The 16,690-nt window shown below is 44.0% G+C and overlaps 1 protein-coding gene across 2 annotated transcripts in view; it reads right to left on the reverse strand.

The window, feature by feature from the left end:
- Positions 1-237: 237 nt before the first annotated feature.
- The window catches only part of ZNF385C (zinc finger protein 385C), a 321,616-nt gene continuing 305,163 nt past the window's right edge, over positions 238-16,690 (reverse strand). For both annotated transcript variants that reach the window (XM_040436170.1, XM_040436169.1), the window contains exons 6-9: positions 7,169-7,486; positions 5,959-6,146; positions 5,252-5,350; positions 238-2,536 (exon numbers count right to left, since the gene is read on the reverse strand). In XM_040436170.1, coding sequence (XP_040292104.1) covers positions 2,312-2,536; positions 5,252-5,350; positions 5,959-6,146; positions 7,169-7,486 — 830 coding nt within the window. In that variant the 3' untranslated portion in view covers positions 238-2,311. The remainder of the gene's footprint in view (positions 2,537-5,251; positions 5,351-5,958; positions 6,147-7,168; positions 7,487-16,690) is intronic.

The following is a 16,690-nucleotide window of genomic DNA, read 5'->3' on the forward strand; positions in this document are numbered from 1 at the left end:
CAGAATAAGAAAGAGGGAGAGAAGCTGAGCTCGATAATTTATAGACTTATATCTTTTGTAGTAGGATTTTTGAGTAAAAAGCAGTGTCAATTCTGACAGGACTCCTAAAATACATTGTGAGAGTCCTGATTACCCATGCAAGATGATTGACAGCTTTTCCTGTATCCGTGTATACAATGAAAGCTGTCAATCATTTTGTGTGGGCAGGTCAGCAGGACTCAAAGTCTCTCTTAAGAGTCCTGTCTGGACTTGTTCTGCTTTTTACCCAGAAATCCTGCTCCCAATCCTATAAACCTGTATATCATAGAGTTCAGCTTCTCACAGTCTCATCATATCTTGTTCTTAGATAGCGCAGGAGAAACCACCTCACAAGTTGACTTTAATGCCTACAGATACAATATATGTTTATTCTTCCTTCTAATATATATTTGAAAATCCTTCATTTTCTTACATTTTCTACATTTTCTTATATACAACTCAGCATTTTATATTGCACACGTCTTCAGCTCCGGCCCTGTAACATTTGCAGAATTGTAGGTGGCACCTAAAGAGACTCATTTGTCTTCATTTAGAGATATAAATACTATAACCTATACAACAGCAGCAAACCCAAAAAATGGTAAAACGACTGATCCCTGTGGCATGTGGCATCACCCCTCCCGTTAACTATTTGCAGAGGGAGCCAAATGGCTTTCAGTAAAGCAGCTTATATTATTCTACACAAAAACATCTGGGGTTTCAAATATGCACATTTCTAAAACTAAGTGGGGCCCGTGTTACCCCTGAGATCACTCTGAGGTACACAATGATCAGGGAGGGCAGCAGAGATCTGTCATGCTACGAAAGAACTAGAATGAGCTTTCCAATTCTGGATTTTCCCAGTTCTAGACTGTATATTGGGATCGTTTCATGGATCTGCAACACATTGTGCAGTATTTGTATTTTGTACCATTCTTCTTAACTATTCTCTTGTGTTGGCATGTAATGCCTTCCTTCCTACAGTCCGTTTTGGGTTGGCCATCAAAAATCTTTCCATACAACCACAGGAAGTCCAGGTCTTAGAGCCATAATATGGGTTAACCTGGCTTTATAGTTACTTCACTCCTGGTGATGTTAGACATGAGAAGCTTGGATTTGTTGATATACATCCATCAGAGGCTTTATATCACATCTTATATCATTGTAGAAATGTAGATGGATCATGGTGGAACACGGATCAGGCGTCAGTTTCACTTCTTTTATAGGTCTACGTGAGCTGTAAAATGGCTGCATGAAATGGGATTACTACTAGATCCAATACCATGAGCTCCGTCTTGTTACTTCCTACATTGGTATATACATTGTAATACAGTGTAATGAGAGAGCAAATCTGGACGTTTCTTGAGTCAAGGCATTGTATGCGACTATATCTGGAGCTTTTGGAGCCTGTTTAAGCCAGTGCAGAAGTGTTTTGATCATAATCTACAATGAAACCGTCTATACCATGCATATTGGGCCTCTGTGCTGACATTATGTACTTCTGGCTTCTCACACGTACTTAGTATTTAGTACAGAATTTTTGGACTAAGGGCTCGGCTACATGACGACACTTGTCGCAGCAATGTTGCTCAACATTTTTTGTAATGATAGTCAATGGTGCTGCACTGCAACATACTGGATTTGGATTTTTGTGCAACTGTCGAGTTACAGTCGCAACATGTCGCAGTGCGACACCATTGACTATCATTACAAAAAATGTCATGCAACACATGTCATCGTGTAGCCGTACCCTTTCAAACCTTTTGGATTCCTTTGCACTCACTTCTGGGCACAAGAATATTATCAGGTTCCTCATGCCTGGGAATATGTGAAGAAATCACAGTGTGGACCAATTGGAACTGTGATACTTCATACTTTTGTTCTAGACCTTCCTGGCATATTACACATTAATACTATTAACCTCTGGCTCCAAAATAATGTTATTGCTATAAGTTCCCCATGTGATCACCCTTCTGACCCACCAGGGAGATTTGGGCCTATTTCTCCCAAATAATTGCCTACTGGCCCCAGTGCAGTGGAAGGTAAGGAGACCTCTTCCCCTACCACCATCCATACAAACAGTCTGAAATGGGTAACTATGGCTGTCCATCCTAGTCTGTTAGCGGTATGGCTTGGATAGCTAACTCCAATGTCCGAGATGGTTGATGTGCTTTGGATTATGAGCGAAGCAACAATGATATATATTTTGATGCCTCCTGGGGAGGCAATTTTGCGGTCATTACAGCTTCACCTTTTATATTGTTCTCTTTATAGTCCTGCACGTTACGCCAGGCTAATATGGAGCAAACATAATTGGGGTAGGAGAAGGTCGCAGAATAGGCGGGGGGCTTCGGAAAAGAGCTGGTCCCAGCAGGGGAGTCTGGAAGAGAGCAGCAGCCGTCGCAGGACGAAGAGTGAGAGGGCTTTGAAGCGTGCAGACAGCTGTTGGCGTGAGGGGACTCGGGAGAAAACGGGCGGCCAGAGTCTTGGTCAGTTGTTTATGTAGAGCCAGTCTGGTCTGTAAGAAAGATGAAATATTATTCTTAAATTATTATTATTAGTAGTATTTTGCATCATGTATAACTAGCCTAATATTGCATATAGATTAGATTAGAATATTGTGGTGAAGACAAAGGCATTACTTGGGGGGCACTGGTAAGCAACCACTACTAGACAGCACAACAGAGTTTATTCATACCAAGTAATTATTAAGACCCATAAAAAATATGAGTCTTCTCAGAAAACAACCAGGCTAGTCATGTACTATATGCCAACCACAATGTCATGAGAGAATAGACTGATTCGAAGGAATGATGGTTACGGCAGCAGTGTGGGCACAGACAGCCCTGTGTTGCCTAACAGCTAAATAGTCAGAAAGCAAAAGAGATGTTAAAGGGATTCTGTCACCAGGTTTGACCCCTGTCAGCTAAACATATGCTGATGTTCAGGGCGTCTTCACGATTCCTAATGTGGGCTTATAAATGTAATCTGTGGGCTTATTTAGCTAAAAAACAGCTTTTACTAACCTGTCAGTCAAACAAATAAGGTGCCCAAGGGGATGTTAATGGGTGCAAGATGCCCGCCGCACCCACCGCCGTTCGTGCCCAGCGCCGCCTTTCCGGACTTCTGCGCCGCCTCCTAATCCTCTGTGCCGCCTCTCGCTCTACCTCCCTCCCCCGTCCTCCTGCTGTAAGATCTCGCGCTTGCGCACAGGGCTCTGCCTGATGCGCCCGTGCGGACTTCTCCATTTGGCTTCTTACAGCGAAGTGCGCATGCGCCGGCACTTCGCTCAACCCCTGTATGCGCGAGATCTTACAGCAGGAGGAGGGGGGAGGGAGGGAGAGCGAGAGGCTGCACAGAGGATCAGGAGGCGGCGCAGAAGTCCGGAAAGGCGGCGCTGGGCACGAACGGCGGTGGGTGCGGCGGGCATCTTGCATCCAGTAACATCCCCTTGGGCACCTTATTTGTTTGACTGACAGGTTAGTAATAGCTGTTTTTTAGCTAAATAAGCCCACAGATTACATTTATAAGCCCACATTAGGGATCGTGAAGACGCCCTGAACATCAGCACATGTTTAGCTGACAGGGGTCAAACCTGGTGACAGAATCCCTTTAAGGATGTCCTTCCTCTTGGCTACTTAGGAAATCCTTATGTGTGCCAGTATCTCTGGAGGACTGAAACCATTAACATGGCGGCTTTTTTTTTTTTTTTAAGGTGGTGATGGGTTCCCTTGCCTTAAAAGAGGATTTGCAGTGCAAAGATATTTATGACCTATCCTTAGGATAGGTCATCAATATCAGATCGGTGGGGGTGCGATTCCCGAAACGCCCGTTAATCAGCTGTTCAAAGTGGTAGTGCTGCTCGTGCAAGCACTGCTTTAGCTTCAAAATTACCTGCGCATCGTCCCCATTGTAGAGGCGGAGCAGTGTAATCATAACTGCTTGTTCCATTCAAGTAACAGGACAGGCAGTTGTAATTACAGTGTGCCCAGTTAATTTTAAAGTGGAAGTAGCACTTGCACAAGCTCTGCTACCCATTCAAACAGCTGATTGTCGGGGTGCTAGTAGTCAGACCCCAATGATCTGATATTGATGACCTATGCTGAGTAGTAATGAGCGGCAGGGACTATATTCGAATGTGCGATATTTCACAAATATTTGGGCAAATATTCGTCATATATTCGCAAATTCGAGATTATTTTCTTGATTGCGAAAAATTGGAAATGTAATATTCGCGTAATGCACTCAATATACAGGCGTGGGTCACTTTTGCTACATTTTCCAATCTGCTAGAAGTTTCCTGAGACTGGAGAAAATGGTTGGCATGGCAGAACATTATAAATGGCTTTATATGCAGTTAGAGTGCTCCAATATATTCGCGATTGCGCTAATCGGCACTAATGATGCAAATATTTTGGTTCAATACATGAAACTTCAAATTTTAGCAGGTCTGCATGTATGTATGGACAGCAGAACCTATCACACTACCTAACACACTGCACTGCAACAGCTACACTATATGAGGTGTAAGAAGGTACAAGCAATCATCGTGGATGACTTAGTATGGCTGTATAGCTGATCCGGGACGGCTCTTACTGGGAGTAGTCAAAGTGCTGGGTGGGTGACTACTCCCCATGTTCCAGGCTGGATTTTGCCAGGCCTAAAAACCAGCCATCACTGCCAGGTGAGGAGGATTACCTCAGTCTGACAGTAGAGCCCAGGAGGTGTGTGTGCTGGGATCTGAAGCTTGTGCCGTGCTGGAGGGCTGAGACCCGTCTGTAAGGGAAATGGTCCCCCTAAAAAGCCTGCTATGGACTGCTGGAGGAAGAACTGCCAACAAGTTCATTTTTTCTATGTGGACTTTCCATTGTGTGTGAACTAACACCAAGACTGCAAAGTGACATTTTGTTTTTGCTTTATGTGTGAATAAACATGGAAGTTTGATTTAAGAACTGGTAATTTGCCTCTGTACTGCGTCCGCACACCCTGTCTACCAGAGCGAATCCCCACACAGGATATAACCTACACTGACTACCTCCCACTAACTATCTGTATTTATTTATCTGTATATTCACTATTAATATTCGCGATTCGAATATTTGCGCCCAACACTAATGCTAAGGATAGGTCATTAATATCTGTGCACTGCACAACAACTTTTTCAGTGGCACGGGGGGCATATTTGTTACTGCTGTATAAGCCCACAGTCTACATCAGGCTTAGCCATACTCACCGCCAATGCAGCATTCTTCTGCAACTTGCTAAATGGACTGTATTTAGGTTTTGGAGGTTTTCCAGCCAGTCTGTCTTTATGTCTTCTGCTGCTCATATGCTGATAAAACGTGAGAGAAATTACAAGTAAATAATGGGCACCACCAAGAATCAACTTTTCTTTGTAGCCTCCAATGCCGGAACTAGCACTTTGAATGGAGTCAGAAGCACAGGTAATTTCAAAGTGTGGTGGGCATGCCGGGCAAATGAAAGCTCATCTCTCATTGACTTTAATGAGAGATGAGCTGCAGTAACCCGGCCACCGACACTATCTTTTGAATTGAGCTGTGTTGGTTCCGGCGGCAGAGACGGAAACAGCTGATCGGTGGGGGTGCTGGGTGTTGGACCCCAACAATTTGATATTGATGACCCATTCTGAGGATGTCATTAATATTTAGAACATGGAAAACCCATTTAAAAAGGTTGACTGCTTATGAAAACCCAATTTTAAATAACTCTCAGTGAACAGTGATTCTCCACCTAGCTTGTCAGCCATCATAAAGCCAGACAGAGGTTACAGAAATTCAAGGTAACTGACATGGTTGGATAAAACTAAAGAAGAAAACTAAAGAAAATGCAGCAATGTAACTCAATTTTCTCAGTCAATACATGTGGCTTGTTGCCTAAATTTTGTGATTTGATGTCCACAAGAAACACTGTTGCCCTCACCTGTTTGAGCTGAGTTTCGGAGTTGACATGGATCTCACAAATAGGACAGTGAAAAGCCTTGTTCTGGATACCAATACTGGTCTTGTTGCCAATCCGTTTGGGTTTCCGGGTAGCGCGGCTCAGTGCTTTTCCTCTTCCCCTTCTCGGGTGAGTGCTCTGGCCTTCTAGGATAGATTTGTGCTTTGCACCTTAAAAAAGACAGATATTGTTATATTATCCATGAGAAAAGAAAAACAGCCAAGTGCCGTGCTATAGCTCTGTAACGAAAATCTACAAACGTCTCTATTTTCTGTGGAAAAATGAAGACTATGGACCATATCCCCCCTACAACAGCCTCCACTCTTGTGGGAAGACTTTTCACTAGATCATGGAACAAGGTTTAAAGAGGACCTGTCACCTCAAAATGCTATTGAATCTGCAGGCAGCAAGTTATAGATCAGGAGGAGCAGATTTATATGTAGTTTTGTAGGAAAAGATTCAGTAAAACTTGTAATTTATACATTTATATCTCTGCCTTTCCTGAATTTAAGACAACCCCGTGTACTGACAGCTATCTCTGTATACACACTTGCATTTACAGGAACGTGTGAAGGCAGACCCTGCTTTGTGGACCGCAAACCGTGGCATTGACTTCAATGGGTCTTTGATCTGCAAGATGCTGAGATAGATAGGACATGTCCTATCTTTTGCGGTACCATGGCACATACCAGAAAGAACGTGGAAACACACAGAAGCCCTTTCGTGTACTTCTGCGTCCGTGCCTCTACGCCTCAAAAGATAGAAGATGTCCTATCTTTCACTGCATCTTGCCACGGTGCACATGGCCAGATCCACGGTTTCCCGTCTGCAACTCGAGCACAGCCGTCACATTCATGTTCCTGTGAATGCACCTTTACACAGAGAATGCTATCAATCACTGTCAGAAAAAGCAGAGATGTAAATGTATAAATTACAGGTCTTACTGAATATAATATACTGAAACTATATATCAATCTGCTCAGCTCCTCCTGCTCTATAACATGCTGCCTGCAGAACGTGCTGCATTTTGTGGTGACAAGTCCTCTTTAATTGGATTTGCATCTTTTCAGCCATTAATGGGGTTGGACACTGATGAAGATCTAAAGCATCGGCACAGTCTACTGCTTGAATGGCATGGCTATGGGACAGAATTTTTTGCACCTTCATATGAAAGCGGTAGGACCTCACTCACCGGCATTATGCGCCTCTAGTTGAGATGCTGAGTTCACAGTGACTTTGCATGTGGCACAGTACAAGTGTTCCCTATTCTTACGATCCTTCTCACTGTCCTGTGCTGAAGCACAGCTGTCCTCTGAGCCCTTCTCAGGACTGTATGGCACTTCTTGGGCCAGGGACCCCGTGTCCAATAATTCAGCAGAGCTGTCTGAATTCTCCGGAGAGCTACATTCCTCCTCCGGATCTGCGCTGGCCGGCTCTGGGGTTGGTGTGCGTGGACTGTCTTCTGCTTCAACTTCACTGAGCCTGCCAATTTCATTCTGTGTTTCTAAATCTACAGATAAGACAACACAATAATTATGTAGACACACAATGATAAATGGATAGTGTTCTGGATCCAAAATGTGCCTTTGTCTTGGATGAGCTACAGGAACACTGAAAACAGGAGCTTTGTAAATTATGTGCACACACGTACAGAACCTTTCTACTTTTTTACAGGTTTTCTGTAATGTCAGTCACTTTTTAAAGGACTTGCCATTCATTGTGCCTTAGGCCTCATGCACACGACCGTTGTTGTGTTCCGTGTCCGTTTTTCCATTTTCCGTGATTTTCTGCAGACCCATTGACTTTCAATGGGTCCGTTGAAAACTCGGAAAGTGCTCCGTTTGTCATCCGCGTCCATGATCCGTGTTTCCAGTCCGTCAAAAAAATAGGACCTGTCCTATTTTTTTCACGGACAACGGTTCGCGGACCCATTCAAGTCAATGGGTCCGTGAAAAAACACGGAGGCACACAAGATTGTCATCCGCGTCCGTGATCCGTGTCCGTTTTTTTCCTATCATTTGCAAGGCAAACTTGACTTTTTTTTTTCACTTTTCATGTCTGGTGATCCTCCAAAAATCAAGGAAGACACACGGAAACAAAAACGGAAACGGATAACGGAACCCCATTTTGCGGACCGTGAAAAAATACTGTCATGTGCATGAGGCCTAAAAATGTGAAAACCATTTTCAAACATCTTACTCCTAGACAGTGATATAAACCCTTAAATGGTACAAGCCTAAAGCCCGAGGCTACTCTACTTCCAGATTCTGATGGCAACATGTCCCCTTCTGATTTCTATTAGGCCCACAAGACCTTTTGCGGATTCAAATCATCAGACACATCCATGTCCTCACATATACACACAAGCTATTGGTATGTTTAGTGGTTTGGATCCACACAAGGTCTCCATGATAAAAACATTTTTCAGCAGTGTAGCCTCCGGCTTTTGCCTTGTAATTTCAACTGATTACATCTTAGCTCAGAAGACATTTATAATTTACACAACATGCCTTTTTTTCTTCTAGTAGGACTCATTTAGCACAGTGTTCATTTTACACATTTTCTCTGTGTCTTTTCTATAGAACTTGTGGGGGTTCACCTTTACAAGAGCTTGAATATTGTAACACACCCTCTGGTGCTGTTCTAAACACACCAATTTCTAAAAAATGGAAATGTGGTATATCACATGAACATCAGAGGTCCTGCTACCCACAGCTTGTCCATGTAGGAGACCAAGGCTACATTTTGTTTCCTGTTACCTTTCTTCAGCTGCAACATTTACCAGTTCTGTTATCAAAAGCTGGAGTAGAGAAGGAAATTTATGTAATTTTCTGAAAGCTTTTCTTCATGTAAGCGGACACAATAGGGACTGGATCCCTGCCGGGACAATCAAGCAATTATTTTCACTACCAAGTTCAAAAGCAATTAACAAATTCTTCTCTGGGCTTATCTCCATTCTCCGACATGGGATATGTTAACATCCATGACGGACATCAAAGAGGATTCTCTTCCTTGCATTACCTTAAAGCTTGAAATATTAAGGTTATGGAAGAAAGATCTGGAGATTGGAATTAATGTAACTGTTAAATATTAAGCAATTCTTTATTAAAACTGCACGGCCAGCTACTGCTTATGCTTCAGTGGTTTTGATGCTGCAAGGCTTTTTGGCATTGTGTTTTGTGGACATATATGGACCATTTTTAGGATACCTAGAATGAATATTAGTTACCAGAGTTAATTCAAGCACAGCAATAAAGAAGGCTTATAGGGGTTGTCTGGTTTGGAAGCCCCATTTCAGATTGAAGGAGCTGCTCAGTTTGTGTGCTATGGTGCTTGGACCATAGACTGGTATACAAACCAAGCATGATGGAGCTCATAATAAATGGATGTCCATGGATTTCAGTGCGTAGACATGTTGCCATTAGGGCCCTCCATAGTCACAAGCCAATCTTGATGCATCTTGAGGATTTAGCTAATGGAAGGGAGTAGAACATGAAATAGTACCCTTTATTTGCTAAACAGGTCCTGACTGACTCCAAGGAAGACTTCATCACATACAAACAAGCTGTTCTCAACTTCAAGTCTGCACTCACCTATTCTAAACACGACTACTTCACTACTCTCATATCGTGTCTTTCCATCTAAGCAAAACAATTATTTAACCCCTTCCCAGCCCAGCACCGTACATGTATGGCGCTGGCCGGGTGTTTAAACATGGTACACGCTCACAAAAAACATTGTGAAATTTTCCTAGACTCCAAGACTAATTGATTGGAGTCTATGACAGAAGCAAGCTAATGATCGCATGTTAAAGTTCTCTATGTGTGCTGTCCGCATCTTTTGCGGCCCCATTGAAAATGAATGGATCCGAACCCGTTCCGCAAGATTGTGGACGTGTGAATGGACCCTAATCGTACTAAGCGGGAACCACTTGGAACCAAACCCGAGTTCGGGAAATGTCTTTTTACAGTAGAAATCAATTTATGAAGTTATTACGTGAAGTCTCACGAGACTTCGCAAAGTAATAACTTCAGCTCATCAGAGCCAATACATTATAATACTATATTCTAATAGTATTGAAACAAAGTTTTATGCGAATCGACTTTGGATGTTTCATCCGAAGTTGATTCTCTCATCCCTACTTACCACTATAGTTATTCCTGCCCTAACCCACATCTTCAAACGATTGCTAACCACTGGTGTCTTCCCTTCCTCTTTTAAGCATGCCACCATCACACCCATATTCAAGAAGCCTTTCCTGGACCCATTCTGTCAATCTAGCTATTGTCCCATCTCCCTACTCCCATTTACATCAAAACTCCTAGAAAAACATGTCCATCTCTAACGGTCTTCCCACCTCTCATCCCACTCACTCTTTGATCCACTACAATCTGGCTTCCAACCCAATCACTCTACTGAAACTGCCCTGACCAAAGTTACCAGTGATCTGCTAGCTGCCAAAGCTTAACGTCATTACTCTGTACTCCTTCTTCTCTGGCCCAGATGTCACTTCTATCTAGAATCCCAGCATGTCTCAGCTATATAATCATTCTTCTCCTCCTGCTTCCTAAAACTTAACATGGAAATAAACAGAATTCATCATCTTTTCACCATGTCATTCAGCCCCCCTACTAGACCTATCAATTACAGTTAACAGTCTCACAGGTCCACTGCCTTGGGATAAAATTTGATTCTGCCCTGGCCTTCAAACCACACATCTAAACCCTTACCTCTACCTGCTGCTTTCAACTCAAGAATATCTCTCGTATTCTCTCCTTCCTCACCCCTGAGTGAACTAAAATTCTAGTGCATGCCCTCATAATTTCCACCTGGACTGGTGCAACATCCTTCTTTTGTGGCCTCTCATCTAGCACTCTTACATCCCTCCAATCTATCCTCAACTCTGCTGCCCATTTAATCCACATATTCCCTAGTTTCTCCTCTGCCGCTTCCCTCTACCAATTCCTTCACTGGCTCCCTGTTGCCCAGCAAATTCAGTTCAAGATAACAACATATAAGGCCTTCCACAATCTGTCCCCTCCTTACATCTGTGACCTGCTTTCCCGATACATCCCCACACGTAATCTTCAATCCTCACAAGACCTACCTCTTTGTTCTCCTCTTGTCTGTTGCTGCCACAATCGTCTAAAAGATTTATCTTGTGCATCCTCTGTACTGTGGAACTCAATAACCCAGCACATCAGACTCTCCCCACATCAGACCTTCAAAAGCAACCTGGACATCCACCTCTTCAGGAAAGCCAGATGAACATCTACAGGTAGACAACCCCTTAGATTGATAAATCCCTTAAAGGAGTTGTCCGAGTTATTTTTTTGTTCTTTCTATGTTCCTAACTAAGCAAATGTAACAGCTTTCCAATGAACTCACTTTATCTCCAGTGGCTGGTTTCTCAGATTTCACTGAGGGTCACATGACCTGTGATGTCAGCTTCTCTCCCTGCTCTGATAAAGGTAGTTTATCAAGCCTGTAAACGAGACGTCACTGTGCTGGCCCCCCCCCCCCCCCCCCCCCTTCACTGCCGGCTGTCTGCTCTCTCCTAGGATTCTTAACCCCTTCAGCTGCACATACTAGCTAGCCTCAGCAGTAACAATTCTGGGCACAGGATCTGACAGACTAGAGAGAGCATTGCACAAGAAGGTAGGGGGAAGATCCTGTGTGTATTAGCAGTGTCATTATACAGGTGGGACTTGTAGTCCTACACTTACAAGTTGCTGTTGATTCTCTCAGCAGGCAGACATAGCACTCAGGGCAGCTCTTGTATTCACTCCCTTAGCAGTGTCATTGTACAGCTGGGACTTGTAGTCCTACACATACAACATGCTGCTGAGTTTCCCAGCAGGCAGACATGTCACTCAGGGCAGCTCTTGTATTCACTCCCTTAGCAGTGCAGGGGGAGGGGCAGAGGTTGTTTTTATTGCATGTAAACAAAGGGCCAGAAAAGAACCAGGGAAATGAGGAAATATATATATTTCTTTTGCATAAAACTTGCTTAGCTTAGTTATATATTGCTGCCCATCAGATTTTCAGTGCTATATAATTTTTTTTCAGAACTCGGACAACCCCAGCCAGCAGAATCAATCCTATTAAACCAGGTATGTTTCCTTGGGAACATCACAACCAATTTCAAGGCAGATATCAGTTTAATCAGCAGGATTAACTCTATGAGGTTGCATAGGGTTGATCCTGCTGACAGGTGCTCTGTAAGAAAAAACTAAACCCAAAAACCTTAAATACTTGACATGTAATGTTATGTAGAAGTCAACATGGAGAATGTATTAAAATTCTATTTTATATCTCCTAATGTTTAAGGTGCATTCACAAAACTGTATTGTTGACTTTGTGTAGAATCTATAAAGAGAGCTGATCTGTAGCATTACACAAAATTAGGATAAAGACCCATGACCTTCACACCTCACTGCAAGTGACAATGATCAGTATCGGGTGGCAAAGTTGGGCTATGAGATGCCTGGACCACAGTGGCTCTGCAGGAGGAGTGATTTTACCCACACCTGATATTTACTAGTGCCAAAGAAGGTGACTTGTACTTCTGATGCTATTGCTACTCCAGAAGACAAGGTGTTAGAACTAGGTGTGCATTACATTTACTGTGCCTTATGTGGTCTTCATATATGCTGTCTTTTACCGCACCAGTAGTGGGTGTTCCTGCCTTATTCTTATATTCATATATGCTCTATTGTTATACAGGATCAGAGTAGAGGGAGTAAGTAATGCTTGTCTAATTAAAGGATACCTTTTATTAAAGGTGCTGTGCCATTAGTTTTTTTTTAAATCAGTGGGGTCTCAACATTGGGATCAAACATCTGACGTGTACAATGAGAGGTGTTCTTTAGATTAGCTTCACACTAGTATTACAATCTTCCAGCCACTGTCAGTACAGCCTGCCGAAATCCATCATATCTGGCATATCCAGAAAGGGCTGGAGCACCGCCATGCCCCATTGACTATAATGGGACTTTGTGGGGATCTAGCCTATTTCCGGCATTAGTGCCAGGATTTGACCTTGCAGCGGTTTTTATCACTAATGCCGGAAATAGGCTAGATTCCCGCCAGGTCCCATTACAGTCAATGGGCTCTGGAGGTGCAGGCAGTATCCGGCTATGCCAGATATGATGAACTCCAGCAGGATGTTCCTCTGCGGGAAGATGTGAAACTAGCCTTAAAGAACCCAAAGGACCAGGGCCGGCGCCATAACCCGGCAAACCCGGGCAAGTGCCGGGGCCCAATGCTCCTGGGGGGAAGGGCCACTGAGCTGCTATGAGCACTTCCATCAATGACACTGCTGTCATTTCACTTACAAAGTACCCCTTTGGTGGGCCCTCTGAGTCACATGAGGCCGGATGCTGCAGAGACTCGGACACGCCCCCTCTGCTACACAGAACATGCTGCCTGAGGATAGAGACCAGCAGGGCTGGAGCAGAAGTGTGAACACAGGTGTCAGCGAGTCTGCACTGTGACTGTCTCATTCTCTGTGGGAGAGGAGGGGGGGGGGGGGACTCTTCGATCTGCTGCTGGATGCTGCTTAATTCTATTTAGTTGTTTTACTGTTTCATTAAGCAGTTTGCCTCCATGACACCTGCCCCCCCATATCCTGTCCTATCTCATCCTCATGGAGCCCCTGCTGTCTCCTTTCCTTCCTCATGTATCCAGAGCTCCTGTTCCACCCTCCTATCTCCTATTGCTGCCATGCACAGACCTCCTGCCACTACTTGTTGTATGAATCCCCCTCAGAGCCCCTTCCACCTACTTGCTGTGTCCACCCCTCCTGTCCATCCAGGGTCCCGGCGGTCCCGGGCCCCTGTCTCACTCCTCTGCCTCTCATTATGGTGGCGTCTGAACTGCATTCACCATAAGGACCTTCTAACATCACAGGGTCATGTGACTGTGCCCCCCACCCCGTACTGTGCCCCTTTATACCCTGCATTGTGCCCTCTTACCACACCCTGTGCAGTGCCCCTAGTCATTCCCTGTACTGTGCCCTCTTATACCCTTTTATCCGGCCACTATATGGTGGTTTTATCATTGTATGGCGGTGTTATCACTGTATGGTGGTGGTATCCAATAACTGTATGGCCATAACTGTATTCCCTTTCCTGCCCACACCCCTTTTTTGGACCTGGCATGAGCAGATATGAAAAGATACAGATTGCGGTGCTAAGGACCTTTGCGCCACATCTGTGTCAGAAATACGCCTTACATAGACGTATTACTATATAATAAATGATCCCCTAATTGTATTATTATTCGGGGTAGGGCTAATATCTTTATTGTATATAGATTTTAGTGTATTATACTACGCCCTGTATTTCCCAATAGATAGATGATCCTTGGGAAGCACAGTCCTCATCCCTGACCACCACGACCAGGTAGCGCTCTGTCAGTACATGGCGGCCTTCCCTCTCCGCCACGCTGCTCCGCTGTGTACTGGTGCTTATTCTGACACTAGGGCTGGTTTCACATCCTATTTTTGCCATCCTTTTAATGTATACCAAAAATGTATGTGTTAACAGATGCATCAGACTGAAATCGTACAGTGGCGTCCGTTCAGCATACAGTTCCATTGTAAAAAAAACATATATGTTAACGTATGCATTTTTTTTAATAGACTCCGCAGGATACAAAAACGTGGAGTGCTGCACATTTGTATACAGCAAACCAATAGGAAAAACATGATGCGTACTAAAATGTTCTAGCTACATCACTGCACAGCTCCTTCTCTCCTCCAGGCCCAGCCCAGAATGTCTCACTGCTGCAGCGGGCCTGAGGAGAGAAGGAGCGCAGGGAGCTGCGGTTAGTGAATGACAGGATCACCGGCTCCCCTGCGCTCCAGCAATGATAGGTATGTGAGGGGGCCACTGGGGGGTCATTACACTGTGAGGGCCCCTTACACAATATAATGACCCCCAGTGCCCCCATTCATAATAATGACCCCCAGTGCCCCCTCCATACAGTATAACCCCCAGTGTGAGGGCGGCTGGGGGTCATTATTCTTAAGGGGGGGGGGGGGGGTGACTGGGGGTCATTATTCTGAATGGAGGGTCACTGTGGGGTCATTATACTGTGAGGGCCCTTTACATAGTATAATGACCCCAAGTGTCCCCAATTTAGTATAATGATCCCCAATGACCCTCTATTCAGTATAATGACCCCCAGAGCCCCCATTAAATATAATTACCCCCAGTGACCACCATACAGTATAATGTCCCCCAGTGCCCCCTCCATACAGTATTCCCACAGTGTGGGGGCTACTGGGGGTCATTATTCTGAATGGGGGGCGACTGGGGGTTATTATTCTGAATGGGGGGCCACTGTGGGGTCATTATGCTGTGTATGGGGCCACTGGGGGTCATTATACTGTGTGACGGGCCACTAGTGGTCATTATACTGTATAGGGGCCACTGCGGGTCATTATACCGTGCGGGACCCACAGGGGGACATGTAAATGTAAAAGAATGCCTCAAGGGGGCCCACTGGGATTTATCGCCCAAGGGCCCACATGAACCTGGAGCCGGCCCTGCATGGGCAAAGTCCTCAAAAATAAAAATATAGCCACAAAATGGGATATTTTTAAAAGCATCCTAAAATCTAATTGTGAGAGGTACATATCTTATGGGAATAAAAGGTTAAGAAACAAGAAAAAACCAATGTGGATAAATAGAACTGTAAAGAAAGCAATAAATGACAAAAAGAAAGCATTTAAATCACTAAAACAGGAGGGTAGCGAGGAAGCACTGAAAAACTATAAGGAGAAAAATAGAATATGCAAAAAACTAATAAAAGCAGCCAGACTAGAGACCGAGAGATTAATTGCCAAAGAGAGCAAAACCCTAAAATGTTTTTCAATTATATAAATGGTAAAAAGTATAAATCTGAAGGTGTCAGCCCTTTATAGGCTGGTAAGTTTAACATCTGTCGTGGGTAAACTGTTTAAAGGTTTTCTAAGAGATGCTATCTTGGAGTACCTCAATGAGAATAAGCAAATAACGCCATATCAGCATGGCTTCATGAGGGATCAGTCATGTCAAACTAATTTAATCAGTTTCTAAGAGGAGGTAAGTTCTAGACTTGACAGCGGCGAATCAATGGATGTCGTATATCTTGACTTCTCCAAAGCATTTGACACTGTACCGCATAAAAGGTTAGTATATAAAATGAGAATGCTTGGACTGGGAGAAAACGTCTGTATGTGGGTAAGTAACTGGCTCAGTGATAGAAAACAGAGGGTGGTTATTAACGGTACACACTCAGATTGGGCCACTGTCACTAGTGGGGTACCTCAGGGGTCAGTATTGGGCCCTATTCTCTTCAATATACACTGCCTGTCCAAAAAAAAAATCGTCACCAAAAAGAAAAGGTTACACACTCTAATATTTAGTTGGACCGCCTTTAGCTTCGATTACGGCACGCATTCGTTCGCTGTGGCATTGTTTCGATAAGCTTCTGCAATGTCACAGGATTTATTTCCATCAAGTGTTGCATTAATTTTTCACCAAGATCTTGCATTGATAATGGTAGAGTCTGACTGCTGCGCAAAGCCTTCTCCAGCACATCCCAAAGATTCTCAATAGGGTTAAGGTCTGGACTCTGTGGTGTAAAATACATGTGTGAAAATGATGTCTCATTCTCCCTAAACCACTCTTTCACAATTTGAGCCCGATGAATACTGGCATTGTCA

This window comes from Bufo bufo, chromosome 6, assembly GCF_905171765.1.
Source record: "Bufo bufo chromosome 6, aBufBuf1.1, whole genome shotgun sequence".
NCBI lineage: Eukaryota > Metazoa > Chordata > Amphibia > Anura > Bufonidae > Bufo > Bufo bufo.